Below are 13,302 nucleotides of genomic sequence, written 5' to 3'. Positions count from 1 at the left end.
CCCCAAGGTTTACTTACCTATAATTGAAAAAATGCAAATGAAGACAGTTAATCAGTGGACTGGCTGACTATGAAGTGCTACTACCTACCTAAATGAATTAAAAACAAAGACAAAAATTTGTCCCATTGAAAAAGTTACCAGAGTGCCAATTGGTAAATTTCTCAGCAAAACTGTGGAGATTTTTTTTTTTTTTAAGATGGCAGTGCTTTTCTGCTAAGGCCTTTGTCAACTTCATCTTGGAGACATTATATACAGATTTCCTAACAACTGGCCTTCAGCATTAGAAGAGCACCAGCTGCTTCCCTGGCATCACTCAAGGCAGCCCTGCAGAAAAGAATAACAGACCTCTTATCCTCCCCTATACTGTGATTCATCCACTACTTAAAGTTATAAAACATTTGCTTTTCAAGATACCAAAGTGAAATGGGAATACCCCTGGGATTAAGCCAACTTTTCAGGAGCTATCCTATAGTACGTCAGCTGTCATTTATGGAGGATTGTTACATGTTCTAATGTTACCAGATTTAATGCAGTTTTCCTTTTCATAACAACAACTGCAGCATACCTGTGATGGTCATTTCATTTCAGACATCCTACTTGTTAATATAGTCAGCTAATTTTTATCACCTGACTTAATTCCCCATATACTTCGAACTTTAATAGTTATGTCTTCTGTTTAATGATTTCTTAATTAAACAACCCCAATTATGGTATTAGCTATAGGAACAAGAGTAAATACAGCGTCATACTTGTTAGCAATCTGACTGGTAGAAACAAAAACGTCAGGTATTAAGTCAATTTAAACAGAGGTAGAGATAAGTAGATGACACATCTTTCAAAATGTGACCTCTTGAAGAAAGGAGCTAAAGACGTTTCTGTTTCCCTGTCCTTCAACATCTTTGGAGGGAGCAAAGTGCTTTGATTGATTAATGCCAGCCATGGCCACCATAAAGATGAGTGGAGGATTTCTACCCTATTATCCAGAAGGAATGCGTTTTTGCTAACTCACTACATTGTTATTTGATGAAGAATGAATGGACTAGGACACTGAAATGAGGGCTTACCACAAAGGAATTCTCTTATTTGCAAATGTGTAAACATTCATAAAGTAGGGAAAGATTCAGTTAGGCTGAACCTTTTCACCATGTCTTTGTTTGCTTGAGTTATTTATTACCCTGGACTTGCTAGAGCTTTTAAAAAGTGCTATTGATATAGACTATGGAAGAAGTAGGCAGGTATTGCAAGGTATTTCAAATGTATCACAATTTCTAAGGAGATCAAATATCTTTTCAAAGCCTCATGGATTTTTAAAACATGAAATGTTCTTCTTCGTGGATAATAGGCTCCAGTGCTCTGGGTTTCTAACCTCCCATTCATTAACAGCAAAGCTGACTTGTACCAAGGGTTTCTTTCTTTCTTTCTTTTTTTTTTTTTTTCTCTCTCTCTCCTGCAAGCAATTTGTGACTTCTTTTGGGGAGATAACTGTTTAAATATAAATAGATGACCAGCTTCAGTGGAAAGATTGCAGCTTTCTCAAGGTGTTTACTTTCAACTTATTGTCAGTTCTCCCATTACAACTTCCTCCCTGCAAAACACTAACTCAGACCCGAATATGTATAGAATAGCCCCATTAGAATACTTGTTAGACAAGAAATAATAAGTTATTCCCACTAAAAGATCTTGCAAGAGGCTGAATTGCAGAGCCCTTTTAGACCACTATCAGCTCTAACTTGAGAAAATTAAAATAAAATAACCTAGATCCAAAGGGGACAGGTCCCAACCCCCAGGCTTTTCTAAGTTTTTTGAAGTAACTAAGTAAAACTCCGGTTTTTATACATCAAAATTACATTGAAATGAATTTTTTTTTAATCTATTTAGTTTAGCTAGTAGTCCCATGCCATTTACATTATTTTTAATCCAAGGACAGATAGCTTTGTACTGGGGATTTCTGTGAACTACCATTTATGGTTTATTATTTTTTAGTAAAAATCAGCTTTTTTGAAAATAGATTTGTTTCCAAGTTATATTTCTCTCTATCTTAAAGTGTATTAATGTAGAACACACAATGTAACCCAAATTTTCTTCTGTAATTATATATCTTAAGACATTTACTGTGTCCCAGATACTTAACCCAGTGTGTTTCCCTCCACCTCTTTAATATTACTTTGCATTATTGACAATGCCGTGTGTGTGTGTGTGTGTGTGTGTGTGTGCGCGCCCTCGTGTGTGTGAATTTAAAGGTAGCTGTTAAGTCTAAGCTGCTAAGTCCATTTGTTTTATTGCCAGGCGGTCCCAGAAAGTTCACCATTATTTTCAAGGGTGAAGGATTGCTAATTACATAATAGAAAATAGCCTTGGTTGTCAAAGAAATAGTTAAGATACTTCTTGGTGGTGTTATGACTTAGATTATTGAAATACTGATTTTGATCCTCAAAGTATAATGCTGAGAAAAATTTTAGTAGATCTATTGAACCTTTTGACCAGAGAAAATATGCATTTAGCATTTTATTCTCTTTGTGAAAGCACTAAATAAGGAATATGAAGGGAAGGAGAAATCAGAAATTAACATAGATACCTATAATCTGCAGAACACTGTTCATGAAATAACTGGGAAAACCTATATAAGCAAAACATGTGGTTTCTTAAAACTGGCCCCCAGTTTCATTTCCATCATTTCAGTTGCCCCTTTGATAACTTTACTGACATGTAACACAGATACCTTAAGTTCAGAATGTCCAGAGTTAAACTCAATATTTTAGCAACTCCATTTTCCCCTAATTGCCATCATCTGGGTTAAGAGCATCAATTTATACCCAGCTATACTAGCTAGGAATTCCAAATTTGTCCTTTTTATCATTCAACCATTTAGTCAGCAATAACACCTACTTCATTCATTAAAGTGAGTTTGGACTATTACTCCCTCCATGATGCTTTTTCTTCCTACCCTATTCCTACCTGACTCAAGGCGGGTCCTATATTGCTTGTTTTGTTAGTACCTTACATCCTACTAAACAAATTACCAGCTTAAGACCTTATAGTTTGTGTCTATGTATGTGTACCCAACACAAAGTAGTAAGTAGTATCTGAAGAAATACCTGGATGAATCATTGTAGGTAGAAGACCAAAAGAGTCTATGAGATTTGAGCATTTCCAGAAATATGGGTATACTTTCATTTGAGAATTTGATTGAATCGTGCAGTTATATTTGTGTCAAAGTCTGTTTCTATTGAAACTGAACACCTCTTGCAAGGTAATCCCCATGTTCATGAGATAGTGTAAAACTTATGACATGGCGTTTCAGAATTCAGATGATCCTGTAAATTTTAAGAGTCATTTTAGGCACTTTTGATGACAATCTTCGTCTTTGACATAACGAATTAGCACAATTACCAATTAATGGGAGAATCACAATTCAGCAGTGTCAACTCTAATATTTCTCTCCATTCAAAACACAAAATGAGGATGGTGTAGGGAAAGAGAAATCTGTCAGGATTTGAGTGAGGTTAAGAAGAAAAGACTAGTACAGCGGCAGTAAAAGAGCCAGAAAAACCCTCTAGAAATGACTATGAAACAGCTCTCCCACCCTTATTTGCTTTTCATGGATTGTAACAGAACAAGATGTGAGGAAACATCTGCTACCTTTTTAAAATAGTACTTTGATATTTAAAAAAAAAAAATAGTGACAGAATTAGGAGAAGCCTGATTTCTGTGGTTAGGGACAGCAGACACCTATGAAATGAAATAGGGAGAATAATTAGTCTAGCATAGTTTGATAGATAATGGGCTGCGGCTTCATCTGCCATGCATGGCTCTGGGAAGTGGCATCAAGTAAGGGTTAGTCTGTGGACACTGGAGTTAGGCTGCCTGGGTTTAATTCTTGGCTTCATCATATACCTGCGATGTGGTATTTAGCAAGCTGCATAGCCCTTCTTTGTCCCAAGTGGACAGAATAGCATTACCTGTCTCAGGCATGGTTGTGAGATTGAATGAAAGAAAGGAAACTGGGGAGTTAATGCAGAGACTGACACATGGTAGCATTTGCTAAATGTAGGCTCCTTTTTTTTTTTTTTTAATTAACTAAAAATTGGGGCACTTAGACTAGATAGAGGGACTGAATAGAATGTCCAGAAGGAATTAAAAGGCCCTTAAGCAGGAAAAGATACAAGTTTCTTTCTACTCCCAGTTTAGTCAGTGCATATACAGGCTAGCTGGAGGAAGGGCAGAAATACAGTCAACTTTCTGGCTGTTAGAAAGCTAAGAACACCAGCCCTGATAAAAGCTTAGAGCACTAATGTCGCTGAGCCCCAACTAAGGGCACAACCAGTCATTATAGCTGTGTAGTGAATGTGCTTCAGAGAAGCTGAACAAGTACAAGAGAAATCTGCAGGGATCAGATTCTAGTAACTGCTCCCATAAGGGTGAATTCAAGCCAAAAAGGACTGGGCAGGAACACACCTGAGGCCAGGACTTCTACTTACAAAGAATTCAGGCTCCAAAGACAACACTAAGAGTCAGAGATGAGATGGTGGCTCTGATCAAACTCAGTCGTGATACATATACAGTGGTACCAAGTTTAAGGACAGGCGTCTACCCAAACAGAGTTAAACATTGAGATAGGTTCATTCTGAATGATACTGAAAAACAAGACCCCAGAGATTAAAGAGTGGTTCAGATGGTAGTCTTTGGAGAAAAACAGTACAAGTCCTGATCCCTACTTTTGCCCATTACTTCAGATGCGAGTTCTGTTACCTTTCTAAGTTTAAGGATTTTGGGGGCCTACACCATGCAATTTAATTAAAAGGACAAGGCAATTCCTAAGCACCTCCTAAATACTCAATTATTATTGGTTATTAGGACTTCATTTGTACATATACATTTACATATCTTGTCTGAAATTGCCATAAATAGGTTTTCCTAAACCTTGTATGAAAAGATCTTATTTCCATGTACCTTAGTCTTTTTAGTGTATTTTTTCTTTTTTGAGATTTTTATTTGTTTATTTGACAGAGAGAGCACAAGCAGGGAGAGCAGGAGAAGCAGGCTTCACAATGAGCAGGGAGCCAATGTGGGGCTTCTGGGATTCTGACCTGACCCGAACGCAGACGCTTAACCAACTGAACCACCCAGACAACACAGTGTATTTTCTTTAGGAGTGAATCTTTAACTAAACATGCCAGGCCTCTGTGCTATTTCAGACAAACATAAAGGAGATCCATTTTTAAATAAAAGAAATTCTGATTGTGGCAGCAATGATCTAAATAATTAAAATGGATCTAGAGGAATGGCAAAAGTTATTCTTTGGGAATTCAAGTTTTCAGAAAAAGTCAAATTTCTTTTAATTTTAGATTGGGCATATTGTCTAGCAGTATACTAGTTCAGGTTTAGTTGGCCAGGTTCCTTACCTGCTAGCTTTATACCTTGCCACAAATTCATATCTGCCTTACCAGGTACCTTGAATGAAATCATTGGCTTTATATTTCAGAGCTGTCTCACTTTCAACCAATGTATTAGGTTTATTCACAGGATTCCTGCATCAGGCTGGGAGAGCAAAGGGGTTCTGAAGAAGAGACAGGCTATCATATTTTTGCTGCAGAATTAGACACCATCTATCTGAAAATGGAATCTGTGGTAAAAGTTTCCAAATTACTTGTAATTCTTCTCCTTGGATCCACTTAATTCTCCCAAGATTTGCTTTCAGAGAATCATTTAATAATGCAATAAATGCATCTTGTCTTATTCTACTTCTACTAATTCTATTTCCCATAAGCAAATCCACAGAACTGTCCCTGATACCCTTCTCCCCTCCTTACCTATGAATTAACTCACTTTGTGAAGGAATATTTCTCATTTTGAAACCTGACAGACTTACAGGGAACTGCCGATGGGCCAAGGGCTATGATATCTAGCTTCTAAAGAAAACATGACTGACCCCATCGTCTCAACATTTTCTTTCTCTGTAATTATTATACCTGGGGGTATAATAGAAAAGATGTAAAAGTGAAATTTAGCCAGATAACTGGCCCTGATGCTGCCAGACTCATCTATGATCAAAGTTCTGAAATCATTAAATGAAATAAACCTTGAGATAGTCTTTGGGTTTCATTAATCCAGTGGTTCTCAATCTCTAGCATGCATCAGCATCCCCTGGATTACAAATTTTTGATTCAGAAAGTTTGAGAGTAGCCTTAAGAAATTGCATTTCTAACAGGTTCCCAGGTGATACTGATACTGCTAGTTCATAGACTATGAGAATCACTATACTAATCCATGCTTGGCTTTTCTTCTATTAACATGAATAATCTAGAAGTTGCTTTTCTGTAGCTGGATTTCAAAATTTATGCTCTACCAATTAAACATTATGGGTTAGGCAGTTATTTTGGTATATGTGTACCTTGTACAGTGTAAAAAAGTGGTAAAGTAGTTACTCTTTACATCTGGTTGATTTAATTCACAAAAGAGTTAATTATCTATTTGCTGAATCATGGCTCTAATCCACAAATCTGTTTGCTTCTATGTTATGGAGTCAATGTAATACTGCCCTTCATCTGTTTTTTAAATAGTGAGGCCTCAATGCTATGGTATTGCAAGGAATTCATACATAGAAAGTATAGTCCATTGTTTTCCCCAATGATCTGACTTTATGAGCTTTTCTGGAAGTGGGAGAACTCAGAGCTCATTTGTCATAATTTTTAAAATTTAGCATCACATTTCTTTAGCTCTAATGAAGTATGTGTAACAGAGAACAGCCTGAAAATTATCACAGAGACCTTAGATGTAATTTCTGACGTGCCCCATCACGGCTTGGGACACCCTTTGGTCACAAAAAATGGCAAGTTAAAGTGAGGGCAAGCCACATCACATTGGGCAGCTACAGTGTTTGGGGTACCTTAGTTTAAAAACTTTGCTAGTCTCATTTCACCCAGAAGGTATATATCTAACTCCCATTCATGAATGCAGCTAGAGTCCATCAATCTCAACAATGAGAAATATTCTTGGATTCCTTGTTGAACTGCAATGTATTTAGTTCCTTAGCTGATATTATAAGAAGTTTGATGAATAATCAGACTATGCTCAAGCACCCAAGAGGCTAGAGTAATATTTGCAGTCAGCTGTTAATTCTTTCCTTTAACTAGGGTCACTTGTGGAATCCTGGCTGAAAGGGAGTCTGAGAAATGCAGTTTTGAACTTTCCAAGCGTCTGTAATCCAGGAAGTGGAGCAGGTTGAAACAGATATTGAATGGTTTCAGAAACAGTATACACCACACTGTCAAACTGGGTTAAAAGCGGGGGGGGGGGGGAGTGAACTAAAAACACCCCTGGCTTTAGAGTCTAAGGATGAGCTTCTAAACCTACTGTAAGTTGTTAACAGTAGATTTAATACTTGTTACAGTATTTTAGCTATCCTACAAGTATCCTACAGTATCCTACCTGTATCAGTATCCTACCAGTAACAGTGGGGCAGTATGATACAGTCTTTAAGGATTTCATCCCTTAATCTGTATAAAGCACCAGTTTTCTCATCATAAAATGCAGTGACAATAATAGTTAGCTCCTGGGGTGCTTGTGAGTTAAATGGAGAAATAAAAAGTTCTTAGAATAGTGTTTGCCACATAGTAAGAAATCAGTAGTTCATTAACATGTGGATATGGGGGTCTCACTGAATGCTCTCTGACCTACGAGAGCCTGACATAATTCTTATTTTTGTAAGAGGTATATCTAAGACCTGAGAATAGTTAAATAGATATTCAAGTCCAATGAACACCTCAGTAAAAGGCAGTGTACCATAGGTGTGTTTCTCTGCTTAGCTGCCTGCATTCCTATCATACCTGAGCTCAGGATGGAGAAACTCTATATTTCCAGGAGTAGAGCTGTAAAATTGAGATATAACTCTGTACTTTTTTATTGTACAGTGCCTGCCAAATGGCTTTTAAGCATTGAGTTATTCTCAGCCTTACCAAACAGTCTAATGTAACAACATGAGATGTTCCACTTTGGAAAACTTGTGTTACATTGGAACCCTTACATGCTAAAAAAGAGCTTGGTCTTTAAAAGTATTAGAGTTTTAGAAAGCTATGCCTTAGTGTATCTTCTTTTTTTTATTTTTACCTTGGGATTAAGGATAGAAGAGAGTGACTGCTATGTAACTAGTTCACATTATCATGTAATAATTTTGCTCTTTTTCTGCACAACACTGTTTGAACTGTGAAGTTACACGACCATCTTGTGAATGCTGTGCCGTGACTAACCCAGGTGTATCTCTCTCCTCCTCCTGCTCTAGCTGGACAGTGCCACATCACTCATCCAGGCAGCTAAAAACCTGATGAATGCTGTTGTCCTCACGGTGAAAGCATCCTATGTGGCCTCAACCAAATACCAGAAGGTCTATGGAACAGCAGCTGTCAACTCACCGGTTGTGTCTTGGAAGATGAAGGCCCCAGAGAAGAAGCCCCTTGTGAAGAGAGAAAAGCCTGAAGAATTCCAGACACGAGTTAGACGAGGTTCCCAGAAGAAACACATTTCGCCTGTACAGGCTTTAAGTGAATTCAAAGCAATGGATTCATTCTAGGACGATAGGCTTTAATAAAAAAGCTTTTTTTTTTTCCTTTTCCTTTTCTTTTTAATTCCATTTTTGTATGCATACCTGCCGACTCGTATGCCTCTGGCATGGGGAAATTAAGGGAGCAGTGTCTGTTTGCATGTGAGATGAGATGTGATCAATACTACTGATTCATCAGTAGCTGGGGAGGGAACAGGGAATTCCTGTCCTGAGGTGGTACAGAACTGTCCTTTGCAACATTCTCATAAAATTGGGCAAAGAGTTCGCATTGCAATGTTTATGGGAGTGGGAGGGATGGGGAAAATAAACTTAATTTTACAAAAGCAAACTCTAATGCATGCAAGAATCATTAGGTTGGCAGGTATCTTAATAAGTGAAAAATCTGGAAGTGTAATGGTAGAACATAAAGCTTGTATTGCTTCTGTTTCAGTGCAAAAATGTACTAGCCAATACGCTGAAGTGTGTGGCCCACAAATTGAACAATTTAACTTTGAAGTCATATCCATGATATTAAGTGGATTTTTTACTAAGGAGAAAACTAACTCATCCAGTCAAATTGTTTCTTTTAATCTGTATTCTATTCTTTCTCTCGTAGTAGTGCCATTACTAGTGCTCATATTTTCAATTTTTCCCCCTTTACTGAAAATAAACACTTATTTGAGGCAATTATAATCCTTCTGGGGGCACTGGAAGCACAATATATGGTGATCCATGTTTTACTTTAAAAACATTTGAACTATGATTTTGCTAGAAATAGGAGACCCCGTGGTGGAATGATAGAAGAATGGAAACTGATGATGTGTGAAGGTTTAGAGGCAAATACATAGGTGTAGCTCGGAGTGCTGGTATCTAATATGCCATTGTATCCACTAACTCAAAATAAACACATATAATCTGGAAATCTGACAAATGTTTCTTTTTTTAAAAAAAATGCATACTTAATAAAAGTTTTGAGCATCTTCTTGAAAATTGGTTAAAAATGCTTTTTGTTTTTAGAGATTGGGGATAAAATGGGTGGTATCGCCAGGTCATCTTTGGAGTCCAGAAATTGCTTTTGATTTATTTCATGTTTTTTCATTTGTTTTTATTCACTTTCAAACAATCTAAAATGATGAAGTCATGCGTTAGACTTATCTGGGCCATGTTCAACCCTGGGCTACACTTAAGAAAGATAATGTGTTCTCAAATTGAATAAAAAAAAATTCTAAGGAGGCTCATTAATTTCAAAATACTTTCTCTCCAAACTATGAAAAGTAGGCCCCTCTCCCATTACTTAGGAGGAGTGGGCTGATGTCTTTCAGCTATGGCTGGAGGAAAAAATGTCCCCAAATGTTCATCTGAGTGCTCAAAACTCCTATCATTTGACTTGTCCCTACAGGTTAGCATGTAACAGTATGTCTCCAGAAGACTTCTGGTAAAATAAGGTGTGTTTCTTAGCACTATGATAATGTCTTGGGAGTCATAGACCCCAAGACTATGTTAGTTTAGGTGAAAGGTCCCAAAGAGAAGAGATCTAGGAGTTGGAGAAAGAGAGCAGCTTAGTCAACATTATATTTAGATATGGTTTTATTCCTCATCTGGACTCAGAATGATCAAGGAGAAGACTCCCCATTAATGTTGTAGATGAATTTTCAATACTACTACACAGCTATTTCAATTAGACTGTCCCCTCAATTTGCACACACATTGAGAGAGGCATTCACTGACCTTCATTCTTTCATATATTTATGGAATGACTTATTGGAGCCAGTTCCTAAGCTGAACATACCACCCAGTGAACTTACTGGCAGCCTTCTTTATTAACACTTGAGTATGGCATAATTCTCTGGGTTTGTGCATTATTCTATGATTTAATGGGCTGCAGGAATTAAGTAATATTCAGACCAGCCAAGGAACTTATAAACACCTTGAGAAATCATAAACATATTTAGCAAGGATCAGAGGAGCATATAGAGAACGCCTTTGACTTTGCTCTATAAATCTTAAATGTTTTAGTACATGCTTATGAACAACATTTTTGTGTGTGTTTTCTGGAAATCAATCCTTTTTATCACTATCCACTATTATTCTTGTGATCAAAGAAAATAACTACTCAAAAAGAAATTAAATACAGACACTCTGCTGAGAGCACTACAACAATGAAAAGGCCTATTGTTTGTTTCCTGTCCTTAAAAAACGTAAGTCTAGTTGAAATGATATAGACAGAAAAGAGAGAAGTAAATATGCTAGAAAGGCTCAGTGTGCCAAATGAATGTGATAAAGTGATAACTATTCTGTAAGACTAAAGTCAGAACACATTAAAGACTGAATTATTTGGGGGAGGATTAGTAGAAGAGGTTGGATTTGGAAATGAGTAAATAAACAGTAAATATATCCTAAATGAGTGAAAGATACAAAGTAATAAATTTGGTAAGGGAATGACTCGGGTGGCCATTCAAAGAAAAAGAATAGCATACTTCAAGGTCTGGTAACAAGTGCAGTTGCAGGGAACATGAGTGTCATGGTGGGGACTAGTGGGAAATCAATGTGGAGATGTGGTATGAGGCTAAACTGTAGAGGGTCATGAAGGAGTGTGACCATTATCCAATAGGTAGTATGGAGTTTTAAATGGGATGGTGATATAGAAAAAACAGTGCCTTCATAAGGTATACCTGATAATACATGGGAATATAAAGGCTGAAAGGACTGAGGTTGGTTAGATGGGAAAAATATGATAGAATTATCATAAGTAACTGCAGTTACTTCTTGAATAACTAGATTTGAGGTAAGAGAATGATTATATAATTTATGCAGGAAGATTAAAGAGTCAGAAAACTGAGAATTATCTACAAAGGATACATGGGTTAGATAAAAAGCTGAATATACAGTATACTTGAGAAAATGTAGTTGGTAATTCCAAGTAAATGGAGTTACTTGGGTTATTTTTTACAGAAGTAGCATTTGGGGATGCATGAAGATGTATGTTCCTAATGGGAGGAAATGAAATAAATCTCAATTTCCTTTGTCTCTCTGCTAAGATTGATGGTTCAAAAGACAAAATCTTTATATTCTCTAAGGATCTAAACTACCCAGGGAATCATAGATTATCTACAGATCTGTAGTTTCTTTTCATTAAATATTCAAGAATATGAAGTCAACTTTATTTTTAGAAGTCAACTTTTATAAACAATTGGGTTATCGTTTTAGCTCATGGAGAAATAGCATATATAGGTGTCATCATTATGGTCATCAATTTTTGACCATCAGTAATATGGCACTTTCCAGACACTTTAGGTATAAAGATCTACAAAATACTGTATATAGCTGAATCATCCAGCAAAATAAGCACTCAGAAATACTGTGACTTCATAAATTATAGTCCCTAAATTGCTGGTAATAGATTTTAGTCATTTGATTTTTATTGCTGTGTCATTACATATTAACCAAGTCAAAGGGGTTGGTACTTACTCTTCACTTAAAGATTTTTAAAGGTAAGGAGAGGAAGTAGATTAACTACAGGAGGCTGTTAATAGTGATATTTAGAAAAACAGTGCTGAGGAATGCTATCAGCAACATGGTGGACTAGGATACTCCAGGCCCTTGTTCCCCCATGAAAATACAAAGTAAGTAACAATACAATGACTGCAGTATCTTTGTGGGAACCCTAGAAACCAGTTAGGATTTGCAGCAACCAAGCAAATGTCTAAACAAGGTGAAGTCACAATCAGTATGGAAAGAAATTTTGGGGTGTTATTGCTCACTCATGCCCTGCCTCTTCCTAGCACACCATGATCAAGGGGAAACTCTCCAGTTCTTGGTTCTTCCCATACAATGGAAGGGAAGGATTGGAATTTGTTTGAAGTGTTCTGGTCCATCTGGGTCTTCCTGAGGAACTAATTTCTGTTTTGCCTCACTCGCAGTTCAGGTGGAAATGGTGGCATAGTTTGGATATCAGGTTGAAGACCAGTGAAAGCAGTGGCAGTCACTACTGCATGTAAGAGCTGCAGGGAGACTCCAGACCTGTGGGCTCCTGGAGGTGAGAGAGTATGCACAGAGGAATACAATAGAACATCTAAGATCTTGAAAGCTATCATGTAGAGGGGAGGCTTGGGATGGGGTGTGGGGGATGAACACATACAATCCCAGGGAACAGGTATGCTTAGAAAGACTTGAGAAGACCACAAGCCTTCATGCCATGTTGATTTCCTTCACAGAGCCAGTAAATAAAGGCAGGAAAAGGCCCTTGTGTTTTGTTTTGTTTTGTTTTGCTTTTCCAAATTACCATCTATATATTGTCTATGAGTGACTCACTTTAGATCTAAGCAAACCGATAGGTTGAAAGTAAAAAGATGGGGAAAAAAATCCATATAAAGAACAACCCAAAGACAGCAGGACGGCTATTCTAATATCAAACAAAATATGCATTACTTCAAGGCTGTTATTAGATACAAAGGGCACTACATGATAATTTAAATGTCAATGCACCAGAGAGATGTAATTATAAACATCTATGCACCAAACATCAAAATTCCTAAATATATAAGACAAGCATTGACTGGATTGAAGAAAAATCTTCAGAATAATAAGCAACCACATTCAAGAATGCATAGGACAGACAGGCAGATGATCTATAAGGAAATAGAAAACCTGAAGATCAACACTATAGACCACTTGGACCTAACAGACATTTGCAGAACATCCCACCCAACCAGAGAATACATGTTATTCTAAAGTACACATGAAACATTCTCCAGGATAGACCATGT

At 37.1% G+C, this 13,302-nt stretch overlaps 1 protein-coding gene across 5 annotated transcripts in view; it reads left to right on the top strand.

Moving 5' to 3' along the window:
- CTNNA2 (catenin alpha 2) overlaps positions 1-9,467 on the top strand; it is a 1,136,651-nt gene extending 1,127,184 nt beyond the window's left edge. For 3 of the 5 annotated variants that reach the window (XM_082745334.1, XM_082745331.1, XM_082745332.1), the window contains 2 exons: positions 5,512-5,628; positions 8,279-9,467. In XM_082745334.1, the coding sequence (XP_082601460.1) occupies positions 5,512-5,628; positions 8,279-8,566 (405 nt within the window). In that variant the 3' untranslated portion in view covers positions 8,567-9,467. The remainder of the gene's footprint in view (positions 1-5,511; positions 5,629-8,278) is intronic. The other 2 variants (XM_082745335.1, XM_082745333.1) reach the window with 1 other exon arrangement.
- The last annotated feature ends 3,835 nt before the right edge of the window (positions 9,468-13,302 follow it).

The sequence above is a fragment of the Mustela nivalis genome (genome assembly GCF_964662115.1).
Source record: "Mustela nivalis genome assembly, chromosome: 8".
Classification (NCBI taxonomy): domain Eukaryota; kingdom Metazoa; phylum Chordata; class Mammalia; order Carnivora; family Mustelidae; genus Mustela; species Mustela nivalis.
Note: the sequence above shows the minus strand (reverse complement) of the source record. Positions and strands in the feature narration are given on the sequence as shown.